General features: G+C 43.1%; 1 protein-coding gene across 3 annotated transcripts in view; it reads left to right on the forward strand.

Moving 5' to 3' along the window:
- The first annotated feature begins 1,826 nt into the window (after nucleotides 1-1,826).
- LOC109882974 (alpha-(1,3)-fucosyltransferase 9) overlaps nucleotides 1,827-27,774 on the forward strand; it is a 54,205-nt gene continuing 28,257 nt past the window's right edge. Inside the window, exons 1-2 of one of the 3 annotated variants that reach the window (XM_020475053.2) lie at nucleotides 1,827-1,894; nucleotides 2,247-2,294. In XM_020475053.2, coding sequence (XP_020330642.1) covers nucleotides 2,268-2,294 — 27 coding nt within the window. In that variant the 5' untranslated portion in view covers nucleotides 1,827-1,894; nucleotides 2,247-2,267. Of the gene's footprint in view, nucleotides 1,895-2,246; nucleotides 2,295-2,952; nucleotides 3,108-27,774 lie in introns of those variants that run through there. The other 2 variants (XM_031797923.1, XM_020475054.2) reach the window with 2 other exon arrangements.

Below are 27,774 nucleotides of genomic sequence, written 5' to 3' on the forward strand. Positions count from 1 at the left end.
AGGACTATACCCACACTGTGTCTACAAGCTGTTGGTGACATGTCTGGTGAGTATGCAGGTCATAAAAGAACTGAGACATTTTCAGTTTCCAGGAATTGTGTACAGATCCTTGCGACATGGGGCCTTGCATTGTCATGCTGAAACATGAGATGATAAAGTTGGATGAATGGCACGAAAATGGGTCTCAGGACCTCGTCCCGGTATCTATGTTCAAATTTCCATTGATAAAATTGAACTGTGTTTGTTGTCTGTAGCTTATGCCTGCCCACAACATAACCTCACCGCCACCGTGGGGCACTCTGTTCACAATGTTGACATCAGCAAACTTTTTGGGATCTTTTATTACCTGATGAAGACCTAAGGGTCGAAACGTGGTAAATAAATATCACCTGGGAGCATGAGCAGCAGTGTGCAGCGTTTTCCTTTCTTTTTTACATCTTTTATTTCAGCTCATGAAACATGGAACCAACACTTTACATGTTGCATTCATATTTATGCATACAGTGCCTTCGGAAAGTATTCAGAACCCTTGACTTTTTCAACACATTCCGCTTGGAGGTTGCCAAAAGGCTCCTAATGATTCTCAGAACATGAGAAACAACATTCTCTGTTCTGAAGAAACGAAGATTGAACTCTTTGGCCTAAATGCCAAGCTTCGCATCAAGAGGAAACCTGGCACCATCCCTACGGTGAAGCATGGTGGTGGCAGCATCATGCTTTGGGGATGATTTTCAGCAGCAGGGACTGGGAGACTAGTCAGGATGAGGCAAAGGCAATGAAAACCTGCTCCAGAGCACTCAGGACCTCAGACTGGGGCGAAGGTTCACCTTCCAACAGGACAACAACCCTAAGCACACAGCCAGAGAACACAGGAATGTCCTTGAGTAGCCCAGCCAGAGCCCGGTCTTGAATCCAATCAAACATCTCTGGAGAAACCTAAAAACAGCTGTGTAGCAATGCTCTCTATCCAATCTGAAACAGCTTGAGAGGATCTGCCGAGAGGAATGGGAAAAACTCCCCAAATACAGGTGTGCCAAGCTTGAAGCATCATATCCAAGAATACTCAAGGCTGTAATCGCTGCCAAAGATGCTTCAACAAAGTCCTAAGTAAAGAGTCTGAATACTTACGTAAATATGATTTTTCAGTAAAACAATATTTGCAGGATTGTCTAAAACCTGTTTTTGCTTTATCATTATGGGGTAGTGTGTGTAGACTGTGTGACTTTTTCTAAAAACACATTTTAGAAAAAGTCTGTAACGTAATCTTTTGGGGAAAAGGTCAAGGGGTCTGAATACTTTCCGAATGCACTGTAGATCATTGTCACGGTCAGACTACAGCTATAGGCTAAAGAAAATCTCAATCTGGCAATGAGCCTCACCCCCATGAGCTTTTAGGTTCTGTGAGAATAAACTACAACACATCAGACCACAGACAGATACTGCACGCAGACAGATACATTCTGACAGGAAGCAGGGCTACAACCACAATACAATGAAAACAGGCTTCCTATAGGCTTGGCATGTGTTGTATAAAAGGCAGATTGATTAAATCATTATTCTTTGATATTGTATGTTTTATTTTGAAAAGCTTTAGATGAAAAGTAAAGTGGACCTGTTCATTCATTTGAAATGCAACTGAATACAGGTCCACAAGTCATTTTGCTTTCAGTGATGAGGCATGATTCACTTGACCACATCTACGTAGTTTCTGTAGCAGCATTGCTAGACTAGTCTAGCCCACAAACTTACATGGTTCCTACTAGAATAAACCAGAAGCAGAATTTTACCAAAAAGTGGGAGAGACATTTTGTGACCTACTGCTTTATCAAACAACCGTCCAACACGCATTCCCTCAACACTCACTTGTCACTTGAAGAACTCAAGTTTTTTTAAGGTAGAGAAAATTATTCATTTCATTATGGTGATAGACAAATTATATTCTATATTGGTTTTCAAATATAGTAAATGACAGAATATGTGATGTTATGTTCAGTTTCAGTGTTGTTTTTTTAACATACTTGGTGGAACTAGTTTAGAGAATAAAAGACTAACCCACTGGGCAAATATTTCAATTTTACATCTATTCATTGAAATGACGTGGAAACAATGTTGATTTAACCAGTGTGCTCAGTGGGAATGCTCTTTTGTTACACAATCTCAAAATACATATTTTTTAAATCCAAAGTTATTTAAAATAGTTCGTTCTTATCATTTATTGCTTTGTATTTTTGATCTTCTAAAATCAGGTTCTCTTAGTGGGCATAACCATGGATGAGTCAGACAAATTGAAACAGGTAAGGTCACTTACTTTTCTTCTTCTTGTTATATTTCTTCTTCTTGTTATATCAGGTTAAGATCTCATCAAACCAGTTTTAACCATACGGTTATGACCATGGCATTTATGGTGTGTAAAATTAGCATAGGTTGTTCTTCAAATGGAAAGTGAACTAGAAAGTTACTTCGATATGTCCATACAACTGGCATAGAAATGATATACAACTCAAAATGATAAACTTGGAATACAACAACTTACAGTACAACAAATAACAGCAGAATAAGACACACTACATGAAAGATACTGTTCCGGACCAAATAAGTTAAAGTTGTAATGATGCTGGCACAAAATTGTTGAGGGCTCTATTTGTCAGGTAAAATCACCTGTTGATGGTGTTGATGCAAACACTACGTACTGTAGGCTACTCATTGTGGAGGGGGTGTGGACCAACCATTTAACTGCTCCCTCTTGTATTATATACATAGTCTCTGACAGCTTTCAACGATAACAAAAAATGATTAGAAATCATTAGAGAATAAACTATGCTCCAAGTTCACATTCTGAATGTGGAGTTAGGTCTAAACAACTATGTTAAAAGTAGACTCATACTTTGATAAACTTCCTGCCTGCATCAGACAACCAGGTGAAGAGGAAACTCTATACTCTATATATATCAGCCACACCTTTTTACCTAACCTGCCGTCTCTGAGAGTAGCTCGGCACAAGTCGTTTTGCTGCGTCACTCAGTCACTCACTGATCTCTACACCTGGATGGTATATGTGGACAGTGTGATACAATACTGCAACTTCTCCTGGCATTGTGGATACCAAGGTAAGTTTGAGAACTTGGCTCGGAGGAGGAACTATTCATTATAATAAAAGTAGTGACAATGTTTGACTGGTTATGTATAACTGTTACTCTAAATAAGAGCATTGTGAGTAATCATAAAAATCATACGGAATCTTGTACGTCACATTGATAAACTATTTTTTATGTTAATTTGTCATTTTATTTTAGTAATTGTTGATTAAAGACAACTTTGCCATATTATGATATAGTTTAATAAGTGACCAGAGATCTTTTTGTGATAAGACTAAGGAATAGGCATGAGTCCTAGTTAATGATTGGTAGAATTTGACTTTGATATGAGTTCTAACATGGTTGTATGGTTTGGTCTTGTCCAAGGCGTTGTTGGTCATCGTTTGAGACATATTGCTGAACGTGCACTTGGCGTATTCACAGGGTAGCACAAGTGTACTTTGTTCAAAAAGAGGGGTGATGTTATAAAATATTTGTAAAAATACACTTCTAGAACACTCCAGCAAGAGCCGCGCGTTAGGGAGGGGGTAGTGTCACGTCTACTCCTGCTCCTCTTCTCTGGCGCTCGTTGTCGCCAGTTTACACATTACTACGCACACCTGTCACCATCGTTACACACACCTGCGCCTCAAATCTAATTTTATTTGTCACATACACATGGTTAGCAGATGTACAGTGGGGCAAAAAAGTATTTAGTCAGCCACCAATTGTGCAAGTTCTCACACTTAAAAAGATGAGAGAGGCCTGTAATTTTCATCATAGGTACACTTCAACTATGACAGACAAAATGAGAAATAAAATCCAGAAAATCACATTGTAGGATTTTTACTGAATTTATTTGCAAATTATGGTGGAAAATAAGTATTTGGTCAATAACAAAAGTTTCTCAATACTTTGTTATATACCCTTTGTTGGCAATGACAGAGGTCAAACGTTTTCTGTAAGTCTTCACAAGGTTTTCACACACTGTTGCTGGTATTTTGGCCAATTCCTCCATTCAGATCTCCTCTAGAGCTGTGATGTTTTGGGGCTGTTGCTGGGCAACATGGACTTTCAACTCCCTCCAAAGATTTTCTATGGGGTTGAGATCTGGAGACTGGCTAGGCCACTCCAGGACCTTGAAATGCTTCTTACAAAGCCACTCCTTCCTTGCCCGGTTGTGTTTGGGATCATTGTCATGCTGAATGACCCAGCCACGTTTCATCTTCAATGCCCTTGCTGATGGAAGGAGGTTTTCACTCAAAATCTCACGATACATGGCCCCATTCATTCTTTCCTTTACACGGATCAGTCGTCCTGGTCCCTTTGCAGAAAAACAGCCCCAAAGCATGATGTTTCCACCCTCATGCTCCACAGTAGGTATGGTGTTCTTTGGATGCAACTCAGCATTCTTTGTCCTCCAAACACGACGAGTTGAGTTTTTACCAAAAAGGTCTATTTTGGTTTCACCTGACCATATGACATTCTCCCAATCTTCTTCTGGATCATCCAAATGCTCTCTAGCAAACTTCAGACGGGCCTGGACATGTACTGGCTTAAGCAGGGGGACACGTCTGGCACTGCAGGATTTTAGTTCCTGGCGGCTTAGTGTGTTACTGATGGTAGGCTTTGTTACTTTGGTCCCAGCTCTCTGCAGGTCATTCACTAGGTCCGCCCGTGTGGTTCTGGGATTTTTGTTCACCGTTCTTGTGATCATTTTGACCCCACGGTGTGAGATCCTGAGATCTTCCATTTCCTAATAATTGCTCCCACAGTTGATTTCTTCAAACCAAGCTGCTTACCTATTGCAGATTCAGTCTTCCCAGCCTGGTGCAGGTCTACAATGTTGTTTCTGGTGTCCTTTGACAGCTCTTTGGTCTTGGCCATAGTGGAGTGTGACTGTTTGAGGTTGTGGACAGGTGTCTTTTATACTGATAACAAGTTCAAACAGGTGCCATTAATACAGGTAACGAGTGGAGGACAGAGGAGCCTCTTAAAGAAGAAGTTACAGGTCTGTGAGAGCCAGAAATCCTGCTTGTTTGTAAGTGACCAAATACTTATTTTCCACCATAATTTGCAAATAAATTCATTAAAAATCCTACAATGGGATTTTCTGGATTTTTTCCCCCCCATTTAGTTTGTCATAGTTGAAGTGTACCGATGATGAAAATTACAGGCCTCATCTTTTTAAGTGGGAGAACTTGCACAATTGGTGGCTGACTAAATACTTTTTTGCCCCACTGTACACGTGAGTGTAGTGAAATGCTTGTGCTTCTAGTTCCGACCATGCAGTAATATCTAACAAGTAATCTAACAATTTCACAACAACTACCTTATACACACACAAGGAGATGATCGTGGACTTCAGGAAACAGCAGAGGGAGCAGCCCCCTATCCACATCGATGGGACAGTAGTGGAGAAGGTGGGAAGTTTTAAGTTCCTCGGCGTACACATCACGGACAAACTGAAATGGTCCACCCACACAGACAGCGTGGTGAAGGCGGCGCAGAAGTGCCTCTTCAACCTCAGGAGGATGAAGAAATTTGGCTAGTCACCAAAAACACACAAACTTTTATAGATGCACAATTGAGCGCATTCTGTCGGGCTGTATCACCGCCTGGTTCGGCAACTGCTCCGCCCACAACCGTAAGGCTCTCCAGAGGGTAGTATGGTCTACACAACGCATCACTGGGGGAAAACTACCCACCCTCCAGGACACCTACAGCACCCGATGTCACAGGAAGGCCAAAAAGATCATCAAGGACAACAACCACCCGAGCCACTGCCTGTTCACCCCGCTATCATCCAGAAGGCGAGGTCAGTACAGGTGCATCAAAGCGGGGACCAAGAGACTGAAAAACAGCTTCTATTTCAAGGCCATCAGACTGTTAAACAGCCATCACTAACATTGAGTGGCTGCTACCAACATACTGACTCAACTCTAACTATAGCCACATTAATAATAAAAAATTGGATGTAATAAATGTATCACTAGCCATTTTAAAACAAAGCCACTTTATATAATGTTTACATGCCATACATTACTCATCTCATACAGTGGAGAGAGCAAGTATTTGATAACCTGCAGAATCGGCAGTGTTTCCTACTTACAAAGCATGTAGAGGTCTGTAATTTTTATCATAGGTACACTTCAACTGTGAGAGAATCTAAGAATTGTATGATTTATTGTATGATTTTTAAGTAATTATTTTTTATTTTATTGCATGACATAAGTATTTGATCACCTACCAACCAGTAAGATTTCCGGCTCTCACAGACCTGTTAGTTTTTCTTTAAGAAGCTCTCCTGTTCTCCACTCATTACCTGTATTAACTGCACCTGTTTGAACTCGTTACCTGTATAAAAGACACCTGTCCACACACTCAATCAAACAGACTCCAACCTCTCCACAATCAGGGATACATCAGGGATACAATTGTAGACCTGCACAAGGCTGGGATGGGCTACAGGAAAATAGGCAAGCAGCTTGGTGAGAAGGCAACAACTGTTGGCACAATTATTAGAAAATGGAAGAAGTTCAAGATGACGGTCAATCACCCTCAGTCTTGGGCTCCATGCAAGATCTCACCTCGTGGGGCATCCGTGATCATGAGGAAGGTGAAGGATCAGCCCAGAACTACACGGCAGGACCTGGTCAATGACCTGAAGAGAGCTGGGACCACAGTCTCAAAGAAAACCATCAGTAACACACTACACCGTCATGGATTAAAATCCTGCAGCGCACGTAAGGTCCCCCTGCTCAAGCCAGCGCATGTCCAGGCCCGTCTGAAGTTTGCCAATGACCATCTGGATGATCCAGAGGAGGAATGAGAGTAGGTCATGTGGTCTGATGAGACAAAAAACAGAGCTTTTTGGTCTAAACTCCACTCGCCGTGTTTGGAGGAAGCCGAAGGATGAGAACAATCCCAAGAACACCATCCCAACCGTGAAGCATGGAGGTGGAAACATCATTCTTTGGGGATGCTTTTCTGCAAAGGGGACAGGACGACTGCACCGTATTGAGGGGAGGATGGATGGGGCCATGTATCGCGAGATCTTGGCCAACAACCTCCTTCCCTCAGTAAGAGCATTGAAGATGGGTCGTGGAGTGGCCTCCTGGAGTGGCCTAGCAAGTCTCCAGACCTGAACCCAATAGAAAATCTTTGGAGGGAGCTGAAAGTCCGTATTGCCCAGCGACAGCCCCGAAACCTGAAGGATCTGGAGAAAGTCTGTATGGAGGAGTGGGCCAAAATCCCTGCTGCAGTGTGTGTAAACCTGGTCAAGAACTACAGGAAACATATGATCTCTGTAATTGCAAACAAAGGTTTCTGTACCAAATATAAAGTTCTGCTTTTCTGATATATCAAATACTTATGTCATGCAATAAAATGATTTACTTAAAAATCATTTGATTTTCTGGATTTTTGTTTTAGATTCCGTCTCTCACAGTTGAAGTGCACCTATGATAAAAATGACAGACCTCTACATGCTTTGTAAGTAGGAAAATCGGCAAAATCGGCAGTGTATCAAATACTTGTTCTCCCCACTGTATGAGATGAGTAATGTATGGCATGTAAACATTATATAAAGTGGCATTGTTTAAAGTGGCTAGTGATATATTTATTACATCCTATTTTTAATTACACTGCTCAAAAAAATAAAGGGAACACTTAAACAACACAATGTAACTCCAAGTCAATCACACTTCTGTGAAATCAAAGTCTCCACTTAGGAAGCAACACTGATTGACAATAAATGTCACATGTGTCGTAGAGTTTGCTCCAACACATGCTGTCGTGCAAATGGAATAGAGAACAGGTGGAAATTATAGGCAATTAGCAAGACACCCCCAATAAAGGAGTGGTTCTGCAGGTGGGGACCACAGACCACTTCTCAGTTCCTATGCTTCCTGGCTGATGTTTAATTCACTTTTGAATGCTGGCGGTGGTTTCACTCTAGTGGTAGCATGAGACGGAGTCTACAACCCACACAAGTGGCTCAGGTAGTGCAGCTCATCCAGGATGGCACATCAATGCGAGCTGTGGCAAGAAGGTTTGCTGTGTCTGTCAGCGTAGTGTCCAGAGCATGGAGGCGCTACCAGGAGACAGGCCAGTACATCAGGAGACGTGGAGGAGGCCGTAGGAGGGCAACAACCCAGCAGTAGGACTGCTACCTCCGCCTTTGTGCAAGGACCAGCACTGCCAGAGCCCTGCAAAATTACCTCCAGCAGGCCACAAATGTGCATGTGTCTGCTCAAACGGTCAGAAACAGACTCCATGAGGGTGGTATGAGGGCCCGACGTACACAGGTGGGGGTTGTGCTTACAGCCCAACACCGTGCAGGACGTTTTTCATTTGCCAGAGAACACCAAGATTGGCAAATTCGCCACTGGCGCCCTGTGCTCTTCACAGATCAAAGCAGGTTCACACTGAGCACGTGACAGACGTGACAGTCTGGAGACGCCGTGGAGAACGTTCTGCTGCCTGCAACATCCTCCAGCATGACCGGTTTGGCGGTGGGTCAGTCATGGTGTGGGGTGGCATTTCTTTGGGGGGCCGCACAGCCCTCCATGTGCTCGCCAGAGGTAGCCTGACTGCCATTAGGTACCGAGATGAGATCCTCAGACACCTTGTGAGACCATATGCTGGTGCGGTTGGCCCTGGGTTCCTCCTAATGCAAGACAATGCTAGACCTCATGTGGCTGGAGTGTGTCAGCAGTTCCTGCAAGAGGAAGGCATTGATGCTATGGACTGGCCCGCCCGTTCCCCAGACCTGAATCCAATTGAGCACATCTGGGACATCATGTCTCGCTCCATCCACCAACGCCACGTTGCACCACAGACTGTCCAGGAGTTGGCGGATGCTTTAGTCCAGGTCTGGGAGGAGATCCCTCAGGAGACCATCCGCCACCTCATCAGGAGCATGCCCAGGCGTTGTAGGGAGGTCATACAGGCACGTGGAGGCCACACACACACTACTGAGCCTCATTTTGACTTGTTTTAAGGACATTACATCAAAGTTGGATCAGCCTGTAGTGTGGTTTTCCACTTTAATTTTGTGTGCGACTCCAAATCCATGGGTTGATACATTTGATTTCCATTGATAATTTTTGTGTGATTTTGTTGTCAGCACATTCAACTATGCAAAAAAAAGTATTTAATAACAATATTTCATTCATTCAGATCTAGGATGTGTTATTTTAGTGTTCCCTTTATTTTTTTGAGCAGTGGATTAATGTGACTAGAGATGAGTCAGTATGTTGGCAGCAGTCACGCAATGTTAGTGATTGCTGTTAAACAGGCTGATGGCCTTGAGATAGAAGCTGTTTTTCAGTCTCTTGGTCCCAGCTTTGATGCACCTGTACTGACTGACCTCGCCTTCTGGATGATAGTGAGGTGAACAGGCAGTGGCTCGGGTGGTTGTTGTCCTTGATGATCTTTTTGGCCTTCCTTTGACATCGGGTGCTGTAGGTGTCCTGGAGGGCAGGTAGTTTGCCCCCAGTGATGTGTTGTGCAGACCTCACTACCCTCTGGAGAGCCTTACGGTTGTGGGCGGAGCAGTTGCCGTACCAGGCGGTGATACAGCCCGACAGAATGCGCTCAATTGTGCATCTATAAAAGTTTGTGTGTTTTTGGTGACTAGCCAAATTTCTTCATCCTCCTGAGGTTGAAGAGGCACTTCTGCGCCGTCTTCACCACGCTGTCTGTGTGGGCGGACTATTTCAGTTTGTCCGTGATGTGTACGCCGAGGAACTTAAAACTTCCCACCTTCTCCACTACTGTCCCGTCGATGTGGATAGGGGGCTGCTCCCTCTGCTGTTTCCTGAAGTTCACGATCATCTCTTTTGTTTTGTTGACATTGAGTGTGAGGTTATTTTCCTGACACCACACTCCGAGGGCCCCCACCTCCTCCCTGTAGGCCGTCTCGTCGCTGTTGGTAATCAAGCCTTCCACTGTAGTGTCGTCTGCAAACTTGATGATTGAGTTGGAGGCGTGCATGTCCATGCAGTCATGGGTGAACAGGGAGTACAGGAGAGGGCTGAGAACGCACCCTTGTGAGGCCCCACACATCGTACTGCACATCAGGTGGGGAATTCCCCCCCTAAATTAAAGTATTTACACTGAGCATTATAATAACTTACGCAAAATGGAAAAGGTGAAAATAGGAAAAGGTCGCGGAGCTACAACAACAGCCCATAACAAGACAGCACAAGATATAATCGTCGATGAACCTGAAATGACTAATGCTAGCACAAAGGTCGCGGAGCTACAACAACAGCCCATAACAAGACAGCACAAGATATAATCGTCGATGAACCTGAAATGACTAATGCTAGCGCAAAGGTCGCGGAGCTACAACAACAGCCCATAACAAGACAGCACAAGATATAATCGTCGATGAACCTGAAATGACTAATGCTAGCGCAAAGGTCGCGGAGCTACAACAACAGCCCATAACAAGACAGCACAAGATATAATCGTCGATGAACCTGAAATGACTAATGCTAGCGCAAAGGTCGCGGAGCTACAACAACAGCCCATAACAAGACAGCACAAGATATAATCGTCGATGAACCTGAAATGACTAATGCTAGCGCAAAAAAGAGAGCAGCAGCAAAAGGAGGTAATGGAGGAATTGCGCGAGGCGCCCACAGGCTTACGAGAGGAACTTCGAGAAGATGTAAGAAAATAACTAAATGAGTTCAAGAAGGACATTAACCAGAAACTGGAAGAAAACTAATTAGAACTTCACAGCATATCTACAAGAATGGAGGACGCAGAACAGACACATGGAACTCCGCAGTCAAGGAAATACTTGAACGGTCACTGAAAAGCCAACACGCACGACAGGCAAAAGTGACAGAACTCGAAGGTTTCTCACGTCGAAACAACATTAGACTTTATAACGTAGTTGAGGGCGCAGAAAAAGACTCTATGCCCAACTTCGTGGAGGGTCTATTCAAGGACATACTTGAAGACAGTGACCTGGGAATCGACTCGAGCAGGCTCTCCCATGGATCGTTGTCGACGGGAAGATGCAAGACACTGAATCGGATTTAACAGAATGAATAGTTACCGCAAGCTGTTAAGACTTTGGGTTGTTACGGTGGACATTACAATAGGTCAAATATTTCCCCTATTTTCCCCCAATGCTGAACAAGGGTGAGTAGCTAAAAGCATGTGTTCTTTATGAACACACTAAGTAGTGTCACGTTAATAACATATACATTAGCTAAGGATTAATGACACATTGACAACGGGGCGAGAGAAGGGCGTAGCAAGGGGAGGATTCATGATATGCAAGCATGACCGATGTAGTTTTCACTTGTAATTAACCAATGTGTATAAGCAACGAAATAGGTGCCCTTATTATTTTCGGTTCCACCAGGTCTTGTCTGTGACTACATCACGCATTTTCATATCTGAGCGAGGGGCCCGTCCTGCGGACAGGCTCATCCCCTCAAACCCCAGAGGCAAGAGACAGTCCTCTGACATGGGAGTCCAAATACCAAAGTATTTTCCCACTTTGGTTTACCTTATTATCATTCTTGATTTTTCGTTCATTTTTAGGCTCATGATAAGCAGGCAGACATGGTGCACAGGGTTTTATTTATTTATATCGATGCATCATCGGGAATTTAATGTCATAAGTCTCAACGTAAACGGACTGGGGAGTGACATCAAGAGAAGTAAGGTCATCAGTCTCAATGTAAACGGACTGGGGAGTGACATCAAGAGAAGTAAGGTCATAAGTCTCAATGTAAACGGACTGGGGAGTGACATCAAGAGAAGTAAGGTCATCAGTCTCAATGTAAACGGACTGGGGAGTGACATCAAGAGAAGTAAGGTCATAAGTCTCAATGTAAACGGACTGGGGAGTGACATCAAGAGAAGTAAGGTCATAAGTCTCAATGTAAACGGACTGGGGAGTGACATCAAGAGAAGTAAGGTCATAAGTCTCAATGTAAACGGACTGGGGAGTGACATCAAGAGAAGTAAGGTCATAAGTCTCAATGTAAACGGACTGGGGAGTGACATCAAGAGAAGTAAGGTCATCAGTCTCAATGTAAACGGACTGGGGAGTGACATCAAGAGAAGTAAGGTCATAAGTCTCAATGTAAACGGACTGGGGAGTGACATCAAGAGAAGTAAGGTCATAAGTCTCAATGTAAACGGACTGGGGAGTGACATCAAGAGAAGTAAGGTCATAAGTCTCAATGTAAACGGACTGGGGAGTGACATCAAGAGAAGTAAGGTCATCAGTCTCAATGTAAACGGACTGGGGAGTGACATCAAGAGAAGTAAGGTCATAAGTCTCAATGTAAACGGACTGGGGAGTGACATCAAGAGAAGTAAGGTCATAAGTCTCAATGTAAACGGACTGGGGAGTGACATCAAGAGAAGTAAGGTCATCAGTCTCAATGTAAACGGACTGGGGAGTGACATCAAGAGAAGTAAGGTCATCAGTCTCGATGTAAACGGACTGGGGAGTGACATCAAGAGAAGTAAGGTCATAAGTCTCAATGTAAACGGACTGGGGAGTGACATCAAGAGAAGTAAGGTCATAAGTCTCAATGTAAACGGACTGGGGAGTGACATCAAGAGAAGTAAGGTCATAAGTCTCAATGTAAACGGACTGGGGAGTGACATCAAGAGAAGTAAGGTCATCAGTCTCAATGTAAACGGACTGGGGAGTGACATCAAGAGAAGTAAGGTCATAAGTCTCAATGTAAACGGACTGGGGAGTGACATCAAGAGAAGTAAGGTCATCAGTCTCAATGTAAACGGACTGGGGAGTGACATCAAGAGAAGTAAGGTCATCAGTCTCAATGTAATCGGACTGGGGAGTGACATCAAGAGAAGTAAGGTCATAAGTCTCAATGTAAACGGACTGGGGAGTGACATCAAGAGAAGTAAGGTCATAAGTCTCAATGTAAACGGACTGGGGAGTGACATCAAGAGAAGTAAGGTCATCAGTCTCAATGTAATCGGACTGGGGAGTGACATCAAGAGAAGTAAGGTCATAAGTCTCAATGTAAACGGACTGGGGAGTGACATCAAGAGAAGTAAGGTCATAAGTCTCAATGTAAACGGACTGGGGAGTGACATCAAGAGAAGGTCATCAGTCTCAATGTAAACGGACTGGGGAGTGACATCAAGAGAAGTAAGGTCATAAGTCTCAATGTAAACGGACTGGGGAGTGACATCAAGAGAAGTAAGGTCATCAGTCTCAATGTAAACGGACTGGGGAGTGACATCAAGAGAAGTAAGGTCATAAGTCTCAATGTAAACGGACTGGGGAGTGACATCAAGAGAAGTAAGGTCATAAGTCTCAATGTAAACGGACTGGGGAGTGACATCAAGAGAAGTAAGGTCATAAGTCTCAATGTAAACGGACTGGGGAGTGACATCAAGAGAAGTAAGGTCATAAGTCTCAATGTAAACGGACTGGGGAGTGACATCAAGAGAAGTAAGGTCATAAGTCTCAATGTAATCGGACTGGGGAGTGACATCAAGAGAAGTAAGGTCATAAGTCTCAATGTAAACGGACTGGGGAGTGACATCAAGAGAAGTAAGGTCATAAGTCTCAATGTAAACGGACTGGGGAGTGACATCAAGAGAAGGTCATCAGTCTCAATGTAAACGGACTGGGGAGTGACATCAAGAGAAGTAAGGTCATAAGTCTCAATGTAAACGGACTGGGGAGTGACATCAAGAGAAGTAAGGTCATAAGTCTCAATGTAAACGGACTGGGGAGTGACATCAAGAGAAGTAAGGTCATCAGTCTCAATGTAAACGGACTGGGGAGTGACATCAAGAGAAGTAAGGTCATAAGTCTCAATGTAAACGGACTGGGGAGTGACATCAAGAGAAGGTCATCAGTCTCAATGTAAACGGACTGGGGAGTGACATCAAGAGAAGTAAGGTCATAAGTCTCAATGTAAACGGACTGGGGAGTGACATCAAGAGAAGTAAGGTCATCAGTCTCAATGTAAACGGACTGGGGAGTGACATCAAGAGAAGTAAGGTCATAAGTCTCAATGTAAACGGACTGGGGAGTGACATCAAGAGAAGTAAGGTCATCAGTCTCAATGTAAACGGACTGGGGAGTGACATCAAGAGAAGTAAGGTCATAAGTCTCAATGTAAACGGACTGGGGAGTGACATCAAGAGAAGTAAGGTCATAAGTCTCAATGTAAACGGACTGGGGAGTGACATCAAGAGAAGTAAGGTCATAAGTCTCAATGTAAACGGACTGGGGAGTGACATCAAGAGAAGTAAGGTCATAAGTCTCAATGTAAACGGACTGGGGAGTGACATCAAGAGAAGTAAGGTCATAAGTCTCAATGTAAACGGACTGGGGAGTGACATCAAGAGAAGTAAGGTCATAAGTCTCAATGTAAACGGACTGGGGAGTGACATCAAGAGAAGTAAGGTCATCAGTCTCAATGTAAACGGACTGGGGAGTGACATCAAGAGAAGTAAGGTCATAAGTCTCAATGTAAACGGACTGGGGAGTGACATCAAGAGAAGTAAGGTCATAAGTCTCAATGTAAACGGACTGGGGAGTGACATCAAGAGAAGTAAGGTCATAAGTCTCAATGTAAACGGACTGGGGAGTGACATCAAGAGAAGTAAGGTCATCAGTCTCAATGTAAACGGACTGGGGAGTGACATCAAGAGAAGTAAGGTCATAAGTCTCAATGTAAACGGACTGGGGAGTGACATCAAGAGAAGTAAGGTCATAAGTCTCAATGTAAACGGACTGGGGAGTGACATCAAGAGAAGTAAGGTCATAAGTCTCAATGTAAACGGACTGGGGAGTGACATCAAGAGAAGTAAGGTCATAAGTCTCAATGTAAACGGACTGGGGAGTGACATCAAGAGAAGGTCATCAGTCTCAATGTAAACGGACTGGGGAGTGACATCAAGAGAAGTAAGGTCATAAGTCTCAATGTAAACGGACTGGGGAGTGACATCAGAGAAGTAAGGTCATAAGTCTCAATGTAAACGGACTGGGGAGTGACATCAAGAGAAGTAAGGTCATAAGTCTCAATGTAAACGGACTGGGGAGTGACATCAAGAGAAGTAAGGTCATAAGTCTCAATGTAAACGGACTGGGGAGTGACATCAAGAGAAGTAAGGTCATAAGTCTCAATGTAAACGGACTGGGGAGTGACATCAAGAGAAGTAAGGTCATAAGTCTCAATGTAAACGGACTGGGGAGTGACATCAAGAGAAGTAAGGTCATAAGTCTCAATGTAAACGGACTGGGGAGTGACATCAAGAGAAGTAAGGTCATAAGTCTCAATGTAAACGGACTGGGGAGTGACATCAAGAGAAGTAAGGTCATCAGTCTCAATGTAACGGACTGGGGAGTGACATCAAGAGAAGTAAGGTCATAAGTCTCAATGTAAACGGACTGGGGAGTGACATCAAGAGAAGTAAGGTCATAAGTCTCAATGTAAACGGACTGGGGAGTGACATCAAGAGAAGTAAGGTCATAAGTCTCAATGTAAACGGACTGGGGAGTGACATCAAGAGAAGTAAGGTCATAAGTCTCAATGTAAACGGACTGGGGAGTGACATCAAGAGAAGTAAGGTCATAAGTCTCAATGTAAACGGACTGGGGAGTGACATCAAGAGAAGTAAGGTCATAAGTCTCAATGTAAACGGACTGGGGAGTGACATCAAGAGAAGTAAGGTCATCAGTCTCAATGTAAACGGACTGGGGAGTGACATCAAGAGAAGTAAGGTCATAAGTCTCAATGTAAACGGACTGGGGAGTGACATCAAGAGAAGTAAGGTCATAAGTCTCAATGTAAACGGACTGGGGAGTGACATCAAGAGAAGTAAGGTCATAAGTCTCAATGTAAACGGACTGGGGAGTGACATCAAGAGAAGTAAGGTCATCAGTCTCAATGTAAACGGACTGGGGAGTGACATCAAGAGAAGTAAGGTCATAAGTCTCAATGTAAACGGACTGGGGAGTGACATCAAGAGAAGTAAGGTCATAAGTCTCAATGTAAACGGACTGGGGAGTGACATCAAGAGAAGTAAGGTCATAAGTCTCAATGTAAACGGACTGGGGAGTGACATCAAGAGAAGTAAGGTCATAAGTCTCAATGTAAACGGACTGGGGAGTGACATCAAGAGAAGGTCATCAGTCTCAATGTAAACGGACTGGGGAGTGACATCAAGAGAAGTAAGGTCATAAGTCTCAATGTAAACGGACTGGGGAGTGACATCAAGAGAAGTAAGGTCATCAGTCTCAATGTAAACGGACTGGGGAGTGACATCAAGAGAAGTAAGGTCATAAGTCTCAATGTAAACGGACTGGGGAGTGACATCAAGAGAAGTAAGGTCATAAGTCTCAATGTAAACGGACTGGGGAGTGACATCAAGAGAAGTAAGGTCATAAGTCTCAATGTAAACGGACTGGGGAGTGACATCAAGAGAAGTAAGGTCATAAGTCTCAATGTAAACGGACTGGGGAGTGACATCAAGAGAAGTAAGGTCATAAGTCTCAATGTAAACGGACTGGGGAGTGACATCAAGAGAAGTAAGGTCATAAGTCTCAATGTAAACGGACTGGGGAGTGACATCAAGAGAAGTAAGGTCATAAGTCTCAATGTAAACGGACTGGGGAGTGACATCAAGAGAAGTAAGGTCATAAGTCTCAATGTAAACGGACTGGGGAGTGACATCAAGAGAAGTAAGGTCATAAGTCTCAATGTAACGGACTGGGGAGTGACATCAAGAGAAGTAAGGTCATAAGTCTCAATGTAAACGGACTGGGGAGTGACATCAAGAGAAGTAAGGTCATAAGTCTCAATGTAAACGGACTGGGGAGTGACATCAAGAGAAGTAAGGTCATAAGTCTCAATGTAAACGGACTGGGGAGTGACATCAAGAGAAGTAAGGTCATCAGTCTCAATGTAAACGGACTGGGGAGTGACATCAAGAGAAGTAAGGTCATAAGTCTCAATGTAAACGGACTGGGGAGTGACATCAAGAGAAGTAAGGTCATCAGTCTCAATGTAAACGGACTGGGGAGTGACATCAAGAGAAGTAAGGTCATCAGTCTCAATGTAATCGGACTGGGGAGTGACATCAAGAGAAGTAAGGTCATAAGTCTCAATGTAAACGGACTGGGGAGTGACATCAAGAGAAGTAAGGTCATAAGTCTCAATGTAAACGGACTGGGGAGTGACATCAAGAGAAGTAAGGTCATCAGTCTCAATGTAATCGGACTGGGGAGTGACATCAAGAGAAGTAAGGTCATAAGTCTCAATGTAAACGGACTGGGGAGTGACATCAAGAGAAGTAAGGTCATAAGTCTCAATGTAAACGGACTGGGGAGTGACATCAAGAGAAGGTCATCAGTCTCAATGTAAACGGACTGGGGAGTGACATCAAGAGAAGTAAGGTCATAAGTCTCAATGTAAACGGACTGGGGAGTGACATCAAGAGAAGTAAGGTCATCAGTCTCAATGTAAACGGACTGGGGAGTGACATCAAGAGAAGTAAGGTCATAAGTCTCAATGTAAACGGACTGGGGAGTGACATCAAGAGAAGTAAGGTCATAAGTCTCAATGTAAACGGACTGGGGAGTGACATCAAGAGAAGTAAGGTCATAAGTCTCAATGTAAACGGACTGGGGAGTGACATCAAGAGAAGTAAGGTCATAAGTCTCAATGTAAACGGACTGGGGAGTGACATCAAGAGAAGTAAGGTCATAAGTCTCAATGTAATCGGACTGGGGAGTGACATCAAGAGAAGTAAGGTCATAAGTCTCAATGTAAACGGACTGGGGAGTGACATCAAGAGAAGTAAGGTCATAAGTCTCAATGTAAACGGACTGGGGAGTGACATCAAGAGAAGGTCATCAGTCTCAATGTAAACGGACTGGGGAGTGACATCAAGAGAAGTAAGGTCATAAGTCTCAATGTAAACGGACTGGGGAGTGACATCAAGAGAAGTAAGGTCATAAGTCTCAATGTAAACGGACTGGGGAGTGACATCAAGAGAAGTAAGGTCATCAGTCTCAATGTAAACGGACTGGGGAGTGACATCAAGAGAAGTAAGGTCATAAGTCTCAATGTAAACGGACTGGGGAGTGACATCAAGAGAAGGTCATCAGTCTCAATGTAAACGGACTGGGGAGTGACATCAAGAGAAGTAAGGTCATAAGTCTCAATGTAAACGGACTGGGGAGTGACATCAAGAGAAGTAAGGTCATCAGTCTCAATGTAAACGGACTGGGGAGTGACATCAAGAGAAGTAAGGTCATAAGTCTCAATGTAAACGGACTGGGGAGTGACATCAAGAGAAGTAAGGTCATAAGTCTCAATGTAAACGGACTGGGGAGTGACATCAAGAGAAGTAAGGTCATAAGTCTCAATGTAAACGGACTGGGGAGTGACATCAAGAGAAGTAAGGTCATAAGTCTCAATGTAAACGGACTGGGGAGTGACATCAAGAGAAGTAAGGTCATAAGTCTCAATGTAAACGGACTGGGGAGTGACATCAAGAGAAGTAAGGTCATAAGTCTCAATGTAAACGGACTGGGGAGTGACATCAAGAGAAGTAAGGTCATAAGTCTCAATGTAAACGGACTGGGGAGTGACATCAAGAGAAGTAAGGTCATAAGTCTCAATGTAAACGGACTGGGGAGTGACATCAAGAGAAGTAAGGTCATCAGTCTCAATGTAAACGGACTGGGGAGTGACATCAAGAGAAGTAAGGTCATAAGTCTCAATGTAAACGGACTGGGGAGTGACATCAAGAGAAGTAAGGTCATAAGTCTCAATGTAAACGGACTGGGGAGTGACATCAAGAGAAGTAAGGTCATAAGTCTCAATGTAAACGGACTGGGGAGTGACATCAAGAGAAGTAAGGTCATAAGTCTCAATGTAAACGGACTGGGGAGTGACATCAAGAGAAGTAAGGTCATAAGTCTCAATGTAAACGGACTGGGGAGTGACATCAAGAGAAGTAAGGTCATAAGTCTCAATGTAAACGGACTGGGGAGTGACATCAAGAGAAGTAAGGTCATCAGTCTCAATGTAAACGGACTGGGGAGTGACATCAAGAGAAGTAAGGTCATAAGTCTCAATGTAAACGGACTGGGGAGTGACATCAAGAGAAGTAAGGTCATAAGTCTCAATGTAAACGGACTGGGGAGTGACATCAAGAGAAGTAAGGTCATAAGTCTCAATGTAAACGGACTGGGGAGTGACATCAAGAGAAGTAAGGTCATCAGTCTCAATGTAAACGGACTGGGGGAGTGACATCAAGAGAAGTAAGGTCATAAGTCTCAATGTAAACGGACTGGGGAGTGACATCAAGAGAAGTAAGGTCATAAGTCTCAATGTAAACGGACTGGGGAGTGACATCAAGAGAAGTAAGGTCATAAGTCTCAATGTAAACGGACTGGGGAGTGACATCAAGAGAAGTAAGGTCATAAGTCTCAATGTAAACGGACTGGGGAGTGACATCAAGAGAAGGTCATCAGTCTCAATGTAAACGGACTGGGGAGTGACATCAAGAGAAGTAAGGTCATAAGTCTCAATGTAAACGGACTGGGGAGTGACATCAAGAGAAGTAAGGTCATCAGTCTCAATGTAAACGGACTGGGGAGTGACATCAAGAGAAGTAAGGTCATAAGTCTCAATGTAAACGGACTGGGGAGTGACATCAAGAGAAGTAAGGTCATAAGTCTCAATGTAAACGGACTGGGGAGTGACATCAAGAGAAGTAAGGTCATAAGTCTCAATGTAAACGGACTGGGGAGTGACATCAAGAGAAGTAAGGTCATAAGTCTCAATGTAAACGGACTGGGGAGTGACATCAAGAGAAGTAAGGTCATAAGTCTCAATGTAAACGGACTGGGGAGTGACATCAAGAGAAGTAAGGTCATAAGTCTCAATGTAAACGGACTGGGGAGTGACATCAAGAGAAGTAAGGTCATAAGTCTCAATGTAAACGGACTGGGGAGTGACATCAAGAGAAGTAAGGTCATAAGTCTCAATGTAAACGGACTGGGGAGTGACATCAAGAGAAGTAAGGTCATAAGTCTCAATGTAAACGGACTGGGGAGTGACATCAAGAGAAGTAAGGTCATAAGTCTCAATGTAAACGGACTGGGGAGTGACATCAAGAGAAGTAAGGTCATCAGTCTCAATGTAAACGGACTGGGGAGTGACATCAAGAGAAGTAAGGTCATAAGTCTCAATGTAAACGGACTGGGGAGTGACATCAAGAGAAGTAAGGTCATAAGTCTCAATGTAAACGGACTGGGGAGTGACATCAAGAGAAGTAAGGTCATAAGTCTCAATGTAAACGGACTGGGGAGTGACATCAAGAGAAGTAAGGTCATAAGTCTCAATGTAAACGGACTGGGGAGTGACATCAAGAGAAGTAAGGTCATAAGTCTCAATGTAAACGGACTGGGGAGTGACATCAAGAGAAGTAAGGTCATAAGTCTCAATGTAAACGGACTGGGGAGTGACATCAAGAGAAGTAAGGTCATCAGTCTCAATGTAAACGGACTGGGGAGTGACATCAAGAGAAGTAAGGTCATAAGTCTCAATGTAAACGGACTGGGGAGTGACATCAAGAGAAGTAAGGTCATAAGTCTCAATGTAAACGGACTGGGGAGTGACATCAAGAGAAGTAAGGTCATAAGTCTCAATGTAAACGGACTGGGGAGTGACATCAAGAGAAGTAAGGTCATCAGTCTCAATGTAAACGGACTGGGGAGTGACATCAAGAGAAGTAAGGTCATAAGTCTCAATGTAAACGGACTGGGGAGTGACATCAAGAGAAGTAAGGTCATAAGTCTCAATGTAAACGGACTGGGGAGTGACATCAAGAGAAGTAAGGTCATAAGTCTCAATGTAAACGGACTGGGGAGTGACATCAAGAGAAGTAAGGTCATCAGTCTCGATGTAAACGGACTGGGGAGTGACATCAAGAGAAGTAAGGTCATAAGTCTCAATGTAAACGGACTGGGGAGTGACATCAAGAGAAGTAAGGTCATAAGTCTCAATGTAAACGGACTGGGGAGTGACATCAAGAGAAGTAAGGTCATAAGTCTCAATGTAAACGGACTGGGGAGTGACATCAAGAGAAGTAAGGTCATCAGTCTCAATGTAAACGGACTGGGGAGTGACATCAAGAGAAGTAAGGTCATAAGTCTCAATGTAAACGGACTGGGGAGTGACATCAAGAGAAGTAAGGTCATCAGTCTCAATGTAAACGGACTGGGGAGTGACATCAAGAGAAGTAAGGTCATCAGTCTCAATGTAATCGGACTGGGGAGTGACATCAAGAGAAGTAAGGTCATAAGTCTCAATGTAAACGGACTGGGGAGTGACATCAAGAGAAGTAAGGTCATAAGTCTCAATGTAAACGGACTGGGGAGTGACATCAAGAGAAGTAAGGTCATCAGTCTCAATGTAATCGGACTGGGGAGTGACATCAAGAGAAGTAAGGTCATAAGTCTCAATGTAAACGGACTGGGGAGTGACATCAAGAGAAGTAAGGTCATAAGTCTCAATGTAAACGGACTGGGGAGTGACATCAAGAGAAGTAAGGTCATCAGTCTCAATGTAAACGGACTGGGGAGTGACATCAAGAGAAGTAAGGTCATCAGTCTCAATGTAAACGGACTGGGGAGTGACATCAAGAGAAGTAAGGTCATAAGTCTCAATGTAAACGGACTGGGGAGTGACATCAAGAGAAGTAAGGTCATAAGTCTCAATGTAATCGGACTGGGGAGTGACATCAAGAGAAGTAAGGTCATAAGTCTCAATGTAAACGGACTGGGGAGTGACATCAAGAGAAGTAAGGTCATAAGTCTCAATGTAAACAGACTGGGGAGTGACATCAAGAGAAGTAAGGTCATAAGTCTAAATGTAAACAGACTGGGGAGTGACATCAAGAGAAGTAAGGTCATAAGTCTCAATGTAAACAGACTGGGGAGTGACATCAAGAGAAGTAAGGTCATCAGTCTCAATGTAAACGGACTGGGGAGTGACATCAAGAGAAGTAAGGTCATCAGTCTCAATGTAAACGGACTGGGGAGTGACATCAAGAGAAGTAAGGTCATCAGTCTCAATGTAATCGGACTGGGGAGTGACATCAAGAGAAGTAAGGTCATAAGTCTCAATGTAAACGGACTGGGGAGTGACATCAAGAGAAGTAAGGTCATAAGTCTCAATGTAAACGGACTGGGGAGTGACATCAAGAGAAGTAAGGTCATCAGTCTCAATGTAATCGGACTGGGGAGTGACATCAAGAGAAGTAAGGTCATAAGTCTCAATGTAAACGGACTGGGGAGTGACATCAAGAGAAGTAAGGTCATAAGTCTCAATGTAAACGGACTGGGGAGTGACATCAAGAGAAGTAAGGTCATCAGTCTCAATGTAAACGGACTGGGGAGTGACATCAAGAGAAGTAAGGTCATCAGTCTCAATGTAAACGGACTGGGGAGTGACATCAAGAGAAGTAAGGTCATAAGTCTCAATGTAAACGGACTGGGGAGTGACATCAAGAGAAGTAAGGTCATAAGTCTCAATGTAATCGGACTGGGGAGTGACATCAAGAGAAGTAAGGTCATCAGTCTCAATGTAAACGGACTGGGGAGTGACATCAAGAGAAGTAAGGTCATAAGTCTCAATGTAAACGGACTGGGGAGTGACATCAAGAGAAGTAAGGTCATAAGTCTCAATGTAAACGGACTGGGGAGTGACATCAAGAGAAGTAAGGTCATAAGTCTCAATGTAATCGGACTGGGGAGTGACATCAAGAGAAGTAAGGTCATAAGTCTCAATGTAATCGGACTGGGGAGTGACATCAAGAGAAGTAAGGTCATCAGTCTCAATGTAAACGGACTGGGGAGTGACATCAAGAGAAGTAAGGTCATAAGTCTCAATGTAAACAGACTGGGGAGTGACATCAAGAGAAGTAAGGTCATAAGTCTCTATGTAAACGGACTGAGGAGTGACATCAAGAGAAGTAAGGTCATAAGTCTCTATGTAAACGGACTGGGGAGTGATATCAAGAGAAGTAAGGTCATAGCAAAGATGAAACGGGAGGGCGGTGACATACTATTCTGGCAGGAAACTCACTTATCCACACCTGAACACGAGAAACTCAAGAAAATGGAATTTAGGAACACTTTTGTTTCTTCTTACAAAATGGGTAGAAGGTGCGTTGCAATCTTGCTCCCAAATTCAGTTAATTTTGAGTTTATGTCAGAAATAAAAGACAAGGAGGGTAGATTTATACTTGTTAAATGTAAACTGGATAACAAGGAAGTTACATTATTTAATGTATACGCACCCCCAGGGAGTGACATGGTCTTCTATGGGAAGGTGTTTGATTTAATAGCCACAGAAACCTCTGGCACTCTCATCTGTGGAGGGGACTTTAACACAATTCTAAACTCAAAATTGGACAGCACAAATCAAAATAGGAAAATGAGTCTAGTTGCTAAAAAGATCAATGGGATACTGCAGGATCTAGGACTGCTCGATGTATGGCACGACACCCATAAGACCGATAAGGAATATACTTTTTACTCAGCCCACCACACTGAATACTCCAAGTTAGACTACTTTTTTATGTACAGTGCAGATAGACACAGGCTAAAGGATTGTAGGATCGGGCAGAGCGATCATAATGGAGTTTACCTTACTCTACACCTTGATAGCAAACCAAGAAATACTATATGGAGACTTAATACAAGCATGCTGAATGATCCAGCATTCAAGGAATCAATAAAGACAGAATTGAACATCTATCTGGAGAATAATGATAACGGGGAAGTATCTCCTGCTACATTGTGGGATGCAGTTGAGGCGGTAATTAGAGGAAAGATCATAGCCACATCATCTCTCAAGAAAAAGATTCAAACACACAGAAACTGCTGAAATGACAGGAAACCCTAAGAAACTTAGAACGATCTAATAGTCAATACAAAGACCCTCTTATATTACGAGAGATTCAAAAGGTAAAACAGGAAATTGACCAGATTTATAGAGAACAAGTAGAGAAAAAGCTTAGGTTCCTGAAACAACGATTTTATGAAGCAGGCTCAAAGGCAACCAGATTACCTGCATGGAGACTCAGGAAACAACAAGCACAGAATACCATTTTCAAAATAAAAGACCCCAAAACAAAGATCACATGCAAGTTAGATGAAATACAAAATGCATTTGAATCATATTACACAAATCTGTACAAGCAACCAGAGAAGGCAGGTGCACAGACAATAGAGCACTTTTTGAACTCACTTGATCTCCCCTCAATTGGGACAGAGCAAAATGATAGACTAACTTTAGAAATATCCACCGAAGAAATGAATAAAGCAATATCTCAACAAAAAGTCAACAAGTCTCCAGGCACTGATGGCTTCCCTTCAGAATGGTTCAAGACCTTCAGAGAACAACTAACACCTCTACTTAAGGCCCTGATGGCTTCCCTTCAGAATGGTTCAAGACCTTCAGAGAACAACTAACACCTCTACTTAAGGCCCTGATGGCTTCCCTTCAGAATGGTTCAAGACCTACAGAGAACAACTAACACCTCTACTTAAGGCCTGTTTTAACTGGACTCTGAGGGAGGGGGGGTCTCCCACCGTCATGGAGAGAGGCCATCATATCTGTAATCCCAAAAGAGGGTAAAGATGAGAAGGAATGCAGTTCATATAGACCTATCGCAATTCTTAACACAGATTAAGAACTATATGCATCAATAATAGCCAAAAGAATGGAGAACATAATTCCAGAATTGATTGACGGAGATCAAACTGGTTTCTTACAAAATAGTCAGACACAGGACAATATAAGGAGAACACTACATGTCATGGACCACATTACTCAGAATAAGACAAGTGCAATATTAATCAGTCTAGATGCAGAAAAATAATTTGATTCAGTGGGATGGGATTACCTATTCCAAGTTATGGAAAGATTTGGTTTCAACAAAGAAGTGATACAGTGCATCAAAACACTGTATTCATGTCCGACCGCTAGAATAAAGATAAATGGACATTTGACACGAACGATAAAATTAGAGCGAGGGGCAAGACAAGGCTGTAATCTATCACCCACGCTCTTCTCCTTGTACCTCGAACCATTAGCACAGGCAATAAGACAGGACCCAACCTTAGAGGGAATAACAATAAGAGGCAGTGAACATAAGATATGCATGTATGCTGATGACGTTCTGTTATTCCTTAAAGACCCAGGCTCAAGTGGACCTAGACTGATTGGATGTTTTACAAACATTTGGAACATATTCAGGCTGTGTGCTTAACGTACACAAGACCTACTATATAATTATACCCCACAGGAAGAGCTGAAGAGTAGGTATAACTTCCACTGGACCTCTTCAGCTATTAAATATCTTGGAGTATATCTACCAAAAGATACACCCAAACTTCAATGCATGAATTACGATCACATCAACAAGAAAATATATGATGACAGACAGGTGGAATTCACTTCCCTTAGATCTTAGTAGTAGAATTGAAACAATCAAAATGAACATCCTGCAAAGGTTACTGTATTTGTTCCAATCACAGCCCATAGAAATCCCGCCTAAACAGTTTATGGAATGGGAACAGTAAGAGACCAAGAATTAGATATACAACATTACAATTACCAAAAAACTGTGGGGGTGTGGCCTTACCAAACCTAAAAGATTATTATATGTCAGCCCAATTGAGACCTCTGCTGTGTTGGTGCAATTCAGAATACGAATCCAAATGGAAAGACATGGAGACTACTTTGACAGAGATACCCATACAGACAGTTTTGGGAAATAAAGACATGGAGACTACTTTGACAGAGATACCCATACAGTCAGTACTGGGAAATAAAGACATGGAGACTACTTTGACAGAGATACCCATACAGTCAGTTTTGGGAAATAAAGACATGGTCAAATAAATACACAATAGACAAAATCAGTGGATTCATTTCTCTCTGAAGACATGGTTTAGGGTAGTTAAGCAAAATAAATTAGACAGAGAGATCAAACTGCTGAGTTGGCCCCCAGCTTCATCCCTGCAACTCAGGACAGCAGATTTACAGTGGACACAGAAAGGCATCACATTCAGTACAGTTATAAGGCGGCAGGCGGCAGGGTAGCCTAGTGGTTAGAGCGTTGGACTAGTAACCGAAAGGTTGCAAGTTCAAACCCCCGAGCTGACAAGGTACAAATCTGTTGTTCTGCCCCTGAACAGGCAGTTAACCCACTGTTCCTAGGCCCTCATTGAAAATAAGAATTTGTTCTTAACTGACTTGCCTAGTAAAATAAAGGTAAAATAAAAAATAAGGGATGGGGACCTAGATAACTTCCAGGACCTAAGTCAAAAACATGGCTTGGATATACAAGATTTGTATAGATACCTACAAGTTTGACACTGTTTCTTAAGGGAGATAAAAGTGACTGATGAAACATGGTTGAACATATTAGAGACTCAACAAAGCTCCACCAACTCAAGGTCATGGAGAGAATTCTGTTGGAAGAATGTTATACGTTTCTTCATAACACCTAAACTGAAATCAAAACAGACTGGCTCACTACACCCTTGTTGGAGAGAATGCGGTCTATTGAGGGTGGACCACTCTCATATCTTTTGGACTTGCCCCGCAATCGAAACTTACTGGCGAGAAATAATAGGATTTGACATAGAACAAACATTCATTTCTTTGTACTTGGGTGAAATACCTGATAACTTATATACCTGATAACACCTCCCACAGTGACACAATGGATAGACGTTGTAGAAGAAATACCCCACATGGAGCCTAAGACCTTTGCTTTAAGAACTCAACAGGAGAGAGGTCAATAATACTGGGAAAAATGGGTTTCGTACTTGGAAAGGGTCTAATTCAAAGATGTCAATGTAACTAATATGACATGATGGTGAAGGTATGACGTGCACTGTAACTGACAGATCTTTTTTGTTGTTCTTTTAGTTTACTTTATTTGTACGTTCTTTGTGTTCCTACAATAAAAACAAAGTATAAAAAATAAAAAAAGCACTTCATGATGGCGGAAGTGAGTGCTACGGGGCACTCATTAGTCATTTAGCTCAGTTACCTTAGCTTTCTTGGGAACAGGAACAATGGTGGCCCCTTTGAAGCACGTGGGAACAACAGACTGGGATAAGAATTTATAGAATATGTCCGTAAACCTACCAGCCAGCTGGTCTGCGCATGCTCGGAGGACGCGGCTAGGGATGCCGTCTGGGCCGGCAGCCTTGCGAGGGTTAACACGTTTAAATGTTTTACTCACGTTGGCTGCAGTGAAGGAGAGCCTGCAGGTTTTGGTAGCGGGCCGTGTCGGTGGCACTGTATTGTCCTCAAAGCGAGCAAAAAAGTTGTTTAGTTTGTCGGTGAGCAAGACATCGTGGTCCGCGAGGGGGCTGGTTTTCTTTTTGAAGTCCGTGATTGACTGTAGACCCTGCCACATACCTCTCATGTCTGAGGAGTTGAATTGCAACTCTACTTTGTCTCTATACTGATGCTTAGCTTGTTTGATTGCCTTGGGGAGGGAATAACAACACTGTTTGTATTCGGTCATGTTTCTGGTCGCCTTGCCCTGATTGAAAGCAGTGGTTCGCGCTTTCAGTTTTGCACGAATGCTGCCATCAAGCCACGGTTTCTGGTTGGGGAAG

This window comes from Oncorhynchus kisutch, linkage group LG19 (assembly GCF_002021735.2).
Source record: "Oncorhynchus kisutch isolate 150728-3 linkage group LG19, Okis_V2, whole genome shotgun sequence".
NCBI classification, from domain to species: domain Eukaryota; kingdom Metazoa; phylum Chordata; class Actinopteri; order Salmoniformes; family Salmonidae; genus Oncorhynchus; species Oncorhynchus kisutch.